General features: G+C 40.0%; 1 protein-coding gene across 1 annotated transcript in view; it reads left to right on the top strand.

The window, feature by feature from the left end:
* The window catches only part of fndc4a (fibronectin type III domain containing 4a), a 44,272-nt gene that overhangs the window by 17,713 nt on the left and 12,643 nt on the right, over nucleotides 1–13,916 (top strand). The window contains exons 2-3 of the mRNA XM_067383503.1: nucleotides 1,932–2,047; nucleotides 4,251–4,455. Coding sequence (XP_067239604.1) covers nucleotides 1,932–2,047; nucleotides 4,251–4,455 — 321 coding nt within the window. The remainder of the gene's footprint in view (nucleotides 1–1,931; nucleotides 2,048–4,250; nucleotides 4,456–13,916) is intronic.

Below are 13,916 nucleotides of genomic sequence, written 5' to 3' on the forward strand. Positions count from 1 at the left end.
AGAGCTGTAGACCCTCAGAGCTGGTAAGAAGAGATAGAGCCGTAGAGTAAATGTTTTTCTTCCTAAATCTGATTGGTCAGATTGGAAAGCTTTCTTGGCAAGCGACTCAGACGGTCTATAAAACGAAAGCAAATTAAAACAGAGCACAGCAACGTATTTCATATATTCAACGTATTTGTGGATTATTGTTGTGTTTCCATGGGAAGGTAACAGCTTGTCCATGACTTGTTGTTTGAGAGTAGGTTATTGCTTTAGACGTTTTCATGTCTTGGCTGTACTAGTCTATGGCAGCCAATGATTTCTATCATTATCACTGTACATTTAATAGCATACTGTAGGCTGTGTCCAAAAGCTTAGTCAGCTGACTTGTTGCCTAATTTGCTCACTAAACTGATTTCGGATAGACTTCTGAGACAGAAGCGTAATGTTTTAATGATCTACGAGAAAATAGAAAGAGCTTTGGTGATAACTAAACGAATATTTAATTACTACAATTCTAATTTCTCACTAGAAATGGCATCAAAAGTAGAAAAACCAACTTTCAGACCCGTTCACACCTACAGTATGAAGATAATGATAAAGATATAGTTCCAAAAATTGTTCTAAACATAAAAGAATGTCAGTGTCCACACCACAGCTATAACGATAATGTTATAGAGAATGATATCGTTGGGATTTTTACCAGCTGTTGAACGATAAAACACTGACAGCCAATCAGATTCCATTCTAATTTCAGAACTCGCGCATTAAAAATGGCAGAAGACATTGCGAAGTCCAGAAAACGCCACCACTGTTTCAAGGATACTTTAAAGAAATATGTATATATGGAAAACAATCGGGTATACCCTCGGAACAAATGGTGAGAAGTATTAACGATATATGCCAGGCTAGAAAACAGTGTAAAGTAAAATTACCTCAGGTATCCAGCGCTAGTTTCGACAACATTGTCTTTCTTTCTTTGAAGTTGCAGTGAAAAAAAACTAGGGGCCCTATAATACACCCGGCGCAATGCGACACAAGGCGCAGCGCAAGTGTGTTTGCTAGTTTGCTACTTATAATGATGAACGAAATTGGCATTTGCAAGCCCGCTTTAACTTCGCGCACGAGCAGATCGGTTTCTACGCTTGAAAAGCGTTCAGCTTTTCCGCCAACAAATTCCACCATGTAAATAGCAATCCGCCATAGCGCGAGCGCATCTCGCTCTTAAAGGGAATGGGAGATGACAATCTGATTGGTTTATTGAACGTTACGCCCATTACTCATTAAGAGAATAGGGACAACCCATTTAAAAAAACGGACCATTTTTCCGTCGTTAAAATAGCAAAAGTGGATTTTGACACGCCCTGACTGCACCTGCGCCGTGCGCTTTACACTTTGCGTTTAGATCGTTAAAATAGGGCCCTAGGTGTTGTTTTTGTTCCACTATATTGACTTCATCAGCTAAATTCACTGTTAGATTAGATCGATTACACTAGCTAGATTCACTCGCAACATAGCCTGCTGAGGACATCTGCTGGTTAAAGCCGCGTAAATGCAACAAGAACAGCAAAAACATGTTCAATTACGTTGTGAAACCACAGTGCGCAAGATTAGAATAATTAGACCGTTATCGTTCGCTAATATAGTTATCGTTATAGTTATTATCCATATAGTTATCGTTCTTGGTGTGAATGGGCCTTAACTGTCACAGAATGGGATATCAAAGGCAATGAAGGATACATCTATGCTGCCTTCAAAAATCAATCAGATGACTGTACCTCAGGAGATGGGAAATTGGATTCGGACGTGCCTTGATGCCTACCTTGGAAGGCAGCATTTTTAAGATTTCGCATACAGCCTTAGAATAAGTGGGCAATGAGAGCTAACAGGTTAAGTAAATTATTAGGGCTCAAAGATTCATAGTTAATTTCATATTTATCTTGTGTTTCTAGACCGTCCACCCGCTCCGGTTAATGTGTCGGTCATGCACCTGAGAGCTGATTCAGCAACCGTGTCCTGGGAGGTGCCCGAGGGTGACATCATCATTGGCTTTTCCATCTCCCAACAGGTAGATCACTTTTCAAGGAATACATTTACGCAAAATATACCCTGTCAATTCTAATATTTCTAAGTGTGTGGAGATTGGCAGCTTGTGTGCTTTTTGTAATGAAGCAGAAGAGACATCTGCACGTTTGTTTTTAAATGCCTTATATCCAAACAATTTTGGACTGACCTTGGCTCTTACATATTTGATTTTGAACAATGTTAAACACTCTTTTAGCTTTAAAGATATTATTTTTTTTATTAAAATGGGATCCCACCTTTCCTCTCTTCTTTTAATTTTTTTCTTTATAAAGAACAAACAATCCTTTAAAGGTACAATTTGTGATATTTTTTTCCGCTAGAGGTCGCTAGAAGCCTATTCAAAACAAAGGCGTAGTTTGATGACGCCAAGTTTTAGAGCGGAAACTTGGGACATGTGGTCTCCATCTCAACGGACGGTTCAAAAGAATAGGGATTGGAGTCTGGAAGAACTCATGTTAGTGGATGCGATTATTAACGTTATTGTAGTATGAAGCAGAGCAGGACCGAGTGTTGCGGGAGCTGGAGCGATTGATCAACACACGCCTCACGAGCAGCGGGACTTTTATTATGACACAGACACCGGCGCCGCTTCCGCTTTTCCGGTCATGAGTTTACGGGAGCTGTCCTTGTCGACAGAACCAGCGGCAGATGGTAAACAGTAATTATGTTCCATAAATAAGTAACACAATCCACCATAAAACGTGCAAGAAGTAAATAAGGAACTGCTTGAAGCAAGCTAGTGGTTTGCTGGACGCTAGACACTACTTCCGCATTTTTCCACGGCACTGTTGTCATGTGGTTTCTACGTCAGTAAAGGCGGTAACAAAGTTAACTGACGTCATTGACAGGCGACTGCACTGCCCCATGTCACTGTTTAGAATGGGAATTTTTTCATGATTTACAAGTAGTTGAAAACATTAGAGATATTGTTTGTAATCAGCTGGACAAAATATATAACACTAGCCTAGTGGTTTTTGGATATTTTACTGCAAAAATTCTACATATTGTACCTTTAAGATTTCTTTAATAATATGAAGAAATATTTAAAACAAATCCCAGTAATTGTGCTTTACTTGTATATCTGTGTCTGTATGTTTTTGGATGAATACATATTTGTATTGTGTTTCCCTAACTACAGTATCAAAGTTTGTTATACTGTAGTTATGTCTATTCTCAACATTAACTGGTCTCAAATTTCTAATCATAGTATTTTCAGGGTCTAAAATACCTTGTACTCTTACAAAAAAAGAAAAATATATATGAATTTCTTTTTCCAAACTTTTATTTTTCTTTTACTTTCTTTTAGCTGCTTTGTTTAGGGGGGTAACCGCTGTATTTCTGCTGTTCCGTCAGTGATATCTGCTGTCAGTGCTTTAATATGGATTTTCATTCAACGTGTCTAGAATTTTCATAAAGTTTTCTAACAACTTTCCCACCTTCATGCTACCTTTTATTTAGTAAATATATTCCATAATTGTGTTTTTGGTAATATTTAGATCTAGAGGGATTTGTGTCATTTTCTTATTGTAAAAGACTAACATAGTTGTTTACTGAAACGTATAAACCATTAACCAAGTGATTGACTGATTTCACATTCAAGCAATTACAAATATATCAGTCATGTTATGCAATCAGTTGTCTGCACGCCTGTAATGGCTGTGCAGGCGACGCACACAGATTAATGCATTATTCATTTAGTCAAGGACTTCCATCAGACTCCCCCACACCTCCAGAGCCCAAGGGCAGAGGAAAGTGCTTTGAGTCTATTCGCAGATTTTAAAGAGCAACCGAGGCAGAGCTAAATGCAACATTAAGTTAGAGAGCAGAATTATAGCTGAAATGAAAGGATGCCATGTTTGGCTCCCAGGGCTTTGGGAAGATCCTTTAGTCCTTTAAGTTCCTAATGTGTTATTTATTATTATTAGACGACCTCATAGAAAGCGCTTACTGTTACTGTACTGCTGACCTCTAGACTGCATGAGCTGTTTGAAATGTCAGCAAATACCAGCCTAAGCTCTGTAGGTGATGTTTCAGAGTTTGGAAATTCAACAGGAACCTTGAAAAGTTTTTCCGTTTGGAAGAACATCTAAAAATGTAAGTAGTTTAGACTAGGGATGGACCTGGGCTACAAAACACCCTGCAGAATTATTCTGATCCTTACCAATCCAGTGGTTTATCTCTTTCAGCGAATGGACGGCAAAATGCAGAGGTTTATCAGAGAGGTCAACACCACCAGTAGATCCTGTGTGCTGTGGGATCTGGAGGAGGAGACGGACTACATCATCCAGGTTCAGTCCATTGGCCTGTACGGAGAGAGTCAGGCCAGCAAACGTGTCCACTTCAGAACCCTGAAGAAAACTGACCGTTTCCCCTCGAACAGTTCAAACCAAGGTAGCAGCCCACCCTCACTCCTACACAGGGCTTGACATTAAGTTACTAGCCACTCTGCATTTTCACTGGCCACAATTTTGACGAGGAAAAACTGATATTTTTAATACTATCTCATAATTTGTCACTTTAAGACCTGATGCACGGATCCATTATACTGTTACACATGTGTTTTCTTTCTCAACTGTTTACGTTCACTTAAAACATAACTGTGTTTACATGAACACTCGCCAAGACCGGCATTTTGACATTATTTTGTGTGTATTTGACTGTTTAAGCAGGGAAAATAACTAAATTTAGTACTGAGTGGCATCTTTATGTGCGCACTTTGGGTGTGAGCACAAAACCTGCGGGAATGAGTACAATTATGTGCAATACGTGCAATCCCACAGCAAAATTCAAACTGGCCAAAGTGCCTGGTACGAGTGACTGAAACACGCCAGTGCTGAAATCCACCCGCATTTGGCAGGTTGGCGGGTGTTAATGTTAAGCCCTGCTCCTACACCACATTGGTATATCATTCTTTACACTTGTTTGACGCAGTGTGTGAAACATAACATGTGAAAACCGTTTACATTCTGCCATTGTGTTCAACAGTTCCCTTTCCTACAGCCCAATTAATTATTGATGAGCTCTTCACGCATGGATGCAGGTAGACCTTGTTACTGCCTCTCATTTTCAGCTCCAATTTCTAATCAGCTCGCTGCCTCTCAGGGGGATACGCTGTATATTTGGCGCTGTGCGGCACGAGCGGGTGATCCCTAATAGCAGTCCCTAATAGCAATGTTGTGTTGATAGAGATGTTTTTGAGAGATTTTGTCTTCTTTATGAAATCTAGCACAGCACTGAAAACCAGATAAATCAAGCTGCCTTTAACATGAGAGTAGCTATTTTTGCCAGACATGTTGAGAGCAACAAAACATCCAGGCTTGTGCACACCAACGCAGATGGAGCGCTCAAAATTAATCATCCGAGCATTCAGAGATGCACGTAGTTCAGAAACATGCTCAATATGTCATTAACGCTCTCCTGCCTTCAACTGAAAAACCAGTAAGTATATATCATCAGACTTTTTAGACATCCTGTTTGACTCTTGCTGATACAGGATAATTAGGGAAGTTCATTGAAAACAAATGATTCCATAAAGCTCCAGTTCAATTGAACTGCATTTAGAATGATTTCTAAAGCTTGCATGGTTAAAAATTTAGTTTCTTTCATAGTTGCTTTTGTAGGAGTTTGAATTTAGCATCCTCTTGGCTGTCAGACGTGAATAAGGCCACAGTCTAAAATCAACCAACCTGAAGAGGAAGGACTATTAGAGTTGTCTGGACAGAACTTCACTGAGGCATAAAAAGTATATATAAGACATTTCTTATTTTTATAGTGGCTGAAATACTAGGGCCTTTAAAAATATCTTTTTATTTTTCTGGGCTCTAGTGTGCGAGTGTGTAATGTTGAAACAGCACATGCAAGTCGATGAGTTGAATCAACTCATAAATTTATCCACTAACCATTCAGAAACGTCTAAAAGTTGTAACTTCTTCCTGAGTCTCTCCATCAGTGTCGACTCCGGTTTGAACAATGTAAGGCTGAACACTTTCCTCATTTTGGCTGCGTGAGATTCTCCAGCTTTGTTGTTGTTGTTGAGATGTTAAAGCTCCGCCCTCTTCTGGAAAGGGGACGGGAGCAGCAGCTCATTTGCATTTAAAGGGACACACACAAAAACGTTGTGTTTTTGCTCACACCCAAATAGGAGCAAATGTGACAAGCTATAATAAATGATCTGTGGGGGATTTTGAGCTCAAACTTCACAGACACATTCTGGAGACACCAGAGACTTATATTACATCTTGTAAAAGGAGCATTATAGATCCCCTTTAAAGTTTCTAGTGCAGTACTCTTGATAAATGTGTAATACATTTTATAAAACTGTTCAGCCATTGTCTACAGTGCTTTTCATGCAGTAATTATATAATTTTATACATTGACAGATATGGAAGTTCTGTATCCAGATGTCATGCAGGTAATTGAGTAAAAGATAATGCAGATAATGTCACTCGCACAAAGTACATTTAAGTTTATATGTTTATTTTGTGATATTGACTGGCTTGTTGTAAGTTATTCTGCTTGTCATACTTGCCGTGTGGACGTTATTTTGAGTTGAAACTTTGTATTATTATACATTAGCTTCTGCATTTAAACATTAGACAAAATATAAAACAGAAGACAAACAGTGCTACAATATTACAATATTCAAACTAAATCTTTCTTTAATTAAATGTAATTTTAATTCATTTTTTAATTAAAATGAAAAATCTAGATGATCTAGCTATAAAATAATCTAGTTTTTTTTCTAAAATGCTTGAAAAAGGTCCATATTTATTCCATAATTCCTTATTTATTAATTTATTTAATAATTGTTTAATACTTTTGATAATTTTTTTTTTTCTTTTAAAAGTTCAACATCTTCTAAATACATAAATACATTTTCTGACACAAATGGCTCCATTTCCTCAGAATGACTATGACATTTTCTTCCAGGGAAAGAATTTATCAATGCATCATTAAAATACAGACATTTACATGTTACAGCCGAGCACTCGGTTCATGACCCAGTGATTTATTTCATGTTCAGAGGAGTTTCAGTTAATGCAGTCTCTCTCAATGCATCAATGCATTTCTCTCTGTTCCTCTAATAATGAATCTCATCCTTATGCAACAACAGTTAAATACATTTTCCATCCCTCCTTCCTCCATCCTGCGGTGCATAGATTTGAAATTAGAAGCAATAGACTTAGCAGGGAGTATTTGCCATCTGTTTACAGACAGGAAACACAATCCAGCGCAGAGTGCTGCTTTTCAAAGTCAACTTGCCATGATCGCCTAAGGAATCTGACAAATATCTAAACCGATCCGAAAAGGAAAGAAGTCATCTTCATAGAGAAAACAGAGAGAGAGAGAAAGGAAAAGTGTGCCAAGTCATTGAGTAATGTATCTTGTTTTGTGACTCCAGACAGTTTCACCTGCATCTCTGAGGTATTTTTGGCCGATGCTTCTCATGTGCTGTCAGACTTAGCTGAAGATGATTCCCATTGGACTCAATTACTGTGATACTTCAAAGAAGTGCGTCTGTAGAAGCTGAGTCAATATCAAAGAGTGGGTCCTGCAGGTCTAACAAACAAACCTGTGCATCCTGATGAGGAAAGACCCATCACAATTACAACCGGGAAGACAATAAACAACTTATAGCAAGAACAATGCTTTCTCTGTGATGATCAAAACAGATCAGATTAGCCGGCATTTGATAGCGATAGTTCACCCAAAAATTAAAAAAATTCTGCCATCACTCACGCACTCTCATGTTATTCTAAACCTGCACTGTATGACTTTCTTTCTTCTGTAGAACACAAAAGTCGATATTTTGAAGAATGCTGCATGGTAACCCATTGACTTCTATTTCATAAATAAAAAAATCACTGAGACATCTCAAATTATCTTCTTTTATGCTCCACAGAAGAAAGAAAGTCAGGGTTGGAACGACGTGTGTGTGAGTAAATGGTGAGTAAATATTATAAAGGGATATTTAAGTGAGTTTAAAGGGATAGTCCACCCAAAAATGACCTTCCTGTATAGAAATGGAGTATACAAATGTGTTTTCAACCTCACAACTTCAACTCACAGCTTCACTATTACATTGAGACACTGTACAGCCTTAATTTATTAAAATTCATGCAAATAAATGTAATCTTACCGCACTACTTTATTACACTTCAGAATTCTAGATCTATACGAACTGTAGATAAAATAACAAATGAAAATTAACATTATTTTCTGGTATATATCCTAAGACACTCTTCTCCACTCCTCAAATACATAAAACATTGGCCTTATATACTATATTAGGGGTGTGACGAGACAGTTAGCACACGAGACGAGACATGAGATTGAGTTCACAAGACAAGATTTTTACATAGTATTTTTAAGAAATGCTCATTGAGATACATGAAATACACGACTAGAAAAATAGTCTGCAGGTGCCTTTGAAATGTTTTAACTAATTATCTTATGAATGTCCTCTCAGTTCTACATTCTGAGTATGAAAGATCATATGCAGTAAAAGACGACAATATTCAAGTACTGTAAAAACTCAATTGACTGGCTTCTCTCCTGTATGATTTCATATGAGTCTCTTTAGACCTTACTGTACATGATTTATAAAACTTTTGACCTCCTAACTGAACTCCTCTCCACAAATAGATCATAGAAATGAAAAGAGTATAAATAAAAATAACAGTTTTCTCTTATTATAGCTCATTAAGTGCAAGCAATAAGTGCAACAATAATCAAAGTACTCTCTCATTATTCAAAGTGCAAACAGAGACCAATTTTTTCTTCAAGCATGATACAGAGCTGAGAGATGCTTACAACTACACAGCCCAGCCTAAGATAGCTTTCATATTGCATGCGTTAGGGAACCGAGTGTACTTGAATGTGTACTCGCGTTTTACTTTCGCTTTCTATTTCACAATAGTGTACTTTGTGAATAGGGGGTGGTGGTGCTGAGCGTGAATTCTGCAAGATAAGACATTAATTAGACGCCTTTAGGCTCTGTGCAGACACTTACTTGTGTCATTATATTATTAATATTTTACCAAAATCAAGCTCAAATGGATGGAGTTTCAAGGGTTTTGACCAGCGAATTTCATTTGGTCAAGATCTCATGCTATAAAAAATATAGTGCTATGCACAGAGTATTAAAGGCAGTATTATGATTCGACGACAAATGCCTAGACTAAGACACTCTTCTCCGTTCCTCAAATACATAAAACATTATTGTTTCTTGAGCAAAGAAAACATACTTATTCAAAGAACCAGATCTTTATTTATGATTGCCTTGCAAACAAGCAGAGACGCTCCAAACAGTGTGCAGCACTTCATTTACAATAGTGGCGGGGTGAAGATCCAGTGGAGATATGAGGTTTAGTCACAAGCTCTTTTTAATACTGTTCATTTGTAAAACCCACAGAAAGACATGAAGGGTAACCAATAGTAATGATTTATGAAAACAAAATATATAATACATAGATTAGACGCCTTTAGGCTCTGTTGTGCAACGAATCCTCCGCCATGGTCTTGTCAGTCATCTCGTCATGTGATCAGTGAACTCTGATTCCTGCTGCACTACTTGTGGCTCTGCAGCTTATGTCGGATGAGCAGAATGGGATTGAAGCACATTTTATTTTTATAAAAACAAAATTACAGTGGAGGAGTAATGTAAATGTAGCTGTGGCATATTCTATCCTTGTATCCTAATTTCACCCTCACGCTCCATTAAGGCAATATCACGAAACTGCTTTTCACCTCAACGAGAATCTCATCACTGTGGCATGAGATCTCATCACAATCCTAACATATATATATATTGGTGATGGCACTTTGTAAAGAAACACTACACACCTACCTGTATAGACTGAATAGTGAGTTTACACAGAGACAATAACGAAATAACGTCCATTCAAAACCCGTGTGTCAAACCATGTCGCATAGTAAAGCGATCAACAGAATCATTTTGGGCGGGATTAATGTAAACAAAGATATCATGTCTAAAGTGAATGTAAACAGGCGGGGAAAACCGGATATAGTCAGGAGATCAGATCTGTGCAGTGTAAACACAGCCTATAGGTTCTGGAAGAACATGATGACAGAATTAAGTGGCGCTGGAGGGATTCTCTGTGTTCTTCATCATTAGAATGTCCCAGTAATACATACATGTGCAACAGCATCTTTGAACTGATCTCAGGCTAGCGGAACTAATGAGCAGATGTCTTGCTTTGGATCTTTGGGCCAAAGAAGAAGCGAGGAAGCATTATGTTGTCTGGCGTAAAGCAGCTCCCTTTTAAAGTACTCTAAAGAGCTCCCCTGTTGGGCGTTTGGAACATAACCAGTTAAATACACAGCACTGCGTTCCACTTGAGGCTCTTATCTCTGTTGAGATGTTGTGGAGCACAGACAGTATTCATTTTCCACACATGAGTGGAAAACCTCCACGCTTATCCTCATAAATATTCATGGGGATGATGAGAGGAACGTTTCGCTGTCTTCTATCCCGACTCTTTAGTAAACGGGAGCGAGCGCTCATCTCAATACTGTCAGAGCGTTATTGGAAATCACGACGATGCATGTGATCCTTCCAGTAATTGGCTGGGCAGAATCTCCCCCCTTTTTCATTTTATGACAGCAGGTGTCTCAGTGGCAGCGGCACTTTTATCCTGAAAGGAACAGCAATTGGGAAGAGTGGTGCTCTGGACCAACTCCACACAGGTTAAATGATACTTGGAGGAGGAAATGGGCCTGAATTCAATCCCTTTAACACTGGATTAATAATGAAGACAGATGGCTGGGTAGATCAGGCTGAGGTTGGATGGTGGTGGTAATTGGGATGCTGGGAAATTGACCAGCTTTGGGATACATACCAGTACTTGGGGCTAAACAAAAGTCAAATTAATCACATAAGCACTGGCTTCATTCTGAATTGATGGTCCTTTGTGTGTGGGTGTGTGTTTTTTTTTTTAAAGGTTACACATTTTTAGTGTCTAATTTAAAGGTGATGTAATTTAAGGTAATGATACACGGGGCAACTATATCTGAAGTATACAGATAGAAATTTGTTGCCCTTCTCAAAGGGAAAGTGGCCAAGCAACATTGCTCAAAAAGTTGCTCATTTTATCATCACCTTTATGATATTCCAGGCTACAATTAATTACCTTGAAAAGTGTAAACACTGTGGGCCCCATTCACAAGTCATTTTGTACAATTTGCACTTTTTATGCGTCATAGCTATCGGTCAGAAACCTCTTATCTCCAAAAACGATACTTTTCAGTAAATGGAAAAAAACACTGTATTCTTTAAATAACTAAACACTGCATTGTCAAAGTTGATATTTTGGCTTTTTTATGTGGTCAGACACATGCATGTTTCATATTATTAATATTTTACCAAAATCAAACTCAGATTGATAATGTTTCAAGGTTTTTGACCAGCGAATTTCATTTGGTCATTTGGTCATGCTATAAAAGATATAGTGCTATGCACTGACTATTAAAGGCAGTATTATGATTCGACGACAAATGCCTAGACTAAGACACTCTCCTCCGTTCCTCAAATACATAAAACATTAGTGTTTCTTGAGTAAAGAAAACACTGTACTTATTCAAAGAACCAGTTCTTTATTTATGATTGCCTTGCAAACAAGCAGAGATGCTTCATTTATAATAGAGGCGGGGTGAAGATCCAGTGGAGATGTGAGGTTTAGTCACAAGCTCTTTTTAATACTGTTCATTGGTTAGATATTTGTAAAACCCACAGAAAGACGTGAAGGGTAACCAATAGTAATGATTTATGAAAACAAAATATATAAATGACGAAATATGGAGATACAAGCTTTCCTTCCGACAGAGACGAAAAAGTTCTTACACAAAGGGTTAGTTTACATGACAACGATGTACTGAAAACAGAAAAGATGGCAACATTGTCAAAACGAACCCCGATCACAATGATCCGCGAAAATTACTAAAAAAGCTGTATTCTTCTGCCAGGCCAGTAGACGGCGATGTCACTTTGTAAAGAAACTCTACGCTCCTATAGACTGAACACATAATACACATACGCTTGATTTCACTGTTTTCACAAATTCACGTTTTTGCAATTTACACAGAGATGATAATGGTATTGTTTTCAAAAACTTGCACTTTGAAACCCATTTTCAAAATTTTAGTTCCCTTTCGTGGGAACTATCGACGCTACGTCGTTGACGTGATGGGAATCCTCTGTGTTTTTGTGTTCGTGAAGCACCACTGTATCCAACCAATGAGAGAGAGAACGTGACGTCATAGGCGGGCGACGTCGCGGACTATAAAGCACGCCCAAAAACAGAGAACGCTAGCTTCTGTTGTCTTCAGTAAGCGCTATCTGTATCTTGTCTGTCTTATTTACTGTTGTCTGTCTACCATCTCGCCAGAAAGTGATCTCTTTGTCTGAGGACAAGAGTTTCTAACAAGTGAAATAGACACATAAATAAGACATATATATATATATATAAAATGACGGAGAAAAGCCAGCGTTTCACTAAGTGTGCACCTCCTTGTCCGCGATTCATCGTGGAGGGAGATACACACGAGATGTGTGTGAAATGCCTGGGAGTTGAGCACGCACAGGCAGCTCTTGAGGGGGCTGTCTGTGTGCACTGTGAGCGGCTCACTCTCAGGGCGCTGCGCTCACGCCGGGCGCTCTTTGAGGAGGGCGCCGCGGCGAGTGTTCCCCGCGGGTCTGGTCCCGCTGCTGCCGAGGCACAGCGAAGGCTGCACTCGTGGGGTTCACAAATGGATCTAGCAGAGGGGGGAGAGACGGGCTTTGCCTTATCGCTCCCCTTACCTGCTAGATCTAGTGTCTCTTCTTTGGTGGTGGAAGCACGCGCTGCGGTTTCTTCCCCCCGAAGAGAGACACCGATACTGAATATATCTTCCTCCGAGGAGGTTGATATTGAAGGTATCGAGGGTGGAGATGAGGGACCGTCATCCTCATCTCCAGCCCATGAGGAGCTTGCTGAGGTTATGGCCCGGGCAGTAAAAAAGTTGAATATAAACTGGCCCGTGGAGGAAAGCGTTCCCAAAATAAAGAGCAAACTGGACGAACGCTTTCTTCCAGCCAGGTCATTGCCTCAGCGTCGAAGGGACTGCCGTTCTTTCCCGACCTCCACGCCGAGGTGTCGAGGTCGTGGAACAGACCTGTGCAGTACCGTGTCTTCAGCCCGCAAACATCCATGTACAGCAATATTAACGGGCTGAAACAACACGGTTATGGGGCGATGCCTCGGGTTGAAGAGACGCTTGCGAGCTATCTCTCGCCCGAGTCTGCATCGTCCCTGAAATCCCCGACATTGCCCACCAGACCATTAAAGCAAACATCAAATCTGGTGGGCAAGGCTTACTCGGCAGCGGGTCAGGCTGCGGCGTGTCTGCACACGATGAGTATACTGCAGGCATACCAAGCTGATCTGCTGGGGGAAATTGATGAAAGTGGGGAGGTAACCTTTGAGACAATCCAAGAGCTGAGGAGAGCCACGGATTTAGCTCTCCGTGCCACCAAGGAGACGGCCAAGTCAGTGGGCCGCTCCATGGCAGCACTGGTGGGCACGGAGAGACATCTGTGGCTCAATCTAGCTGACATAAAGGACAAAGATAAATATGTCCTCATGGATGCGCCGCTTTCCTCCGAGGGCCTGTTCGGTGACGCAGTTAATACTGTCGTCGACAAGTTCGAGGAGGCAAAGAAGCAGAAGGCGGCGTTTCAAAGGTTCCTCCCTCGAAAAACTCATCCCCCTGAGGCTGCCGGGCGGGGGCAGCCTCAGCCGACAGCCGGCTCCTCGGGGCACAGACCCCAACAAAAGGCCAGTGTGGCCGCCCGT

The sequence above is a fragment of the Chanodichthys erythropterus genome, chromosome 4 (genome assembly GCF_024489055.1).
Source record: "Chanodichthys erythropterus isolate Z2021 chromosome 4, ASM2448905v1, whole genome shotgun sequence".
In the NCBI taxonomy this organism is placed as follows: Eukaryota; Metazoa; Chordata; class Actinopteri; order Cypriniformes; family Xenocyprididae; genus Chanodichthys; species Chanodichthys erythropterus.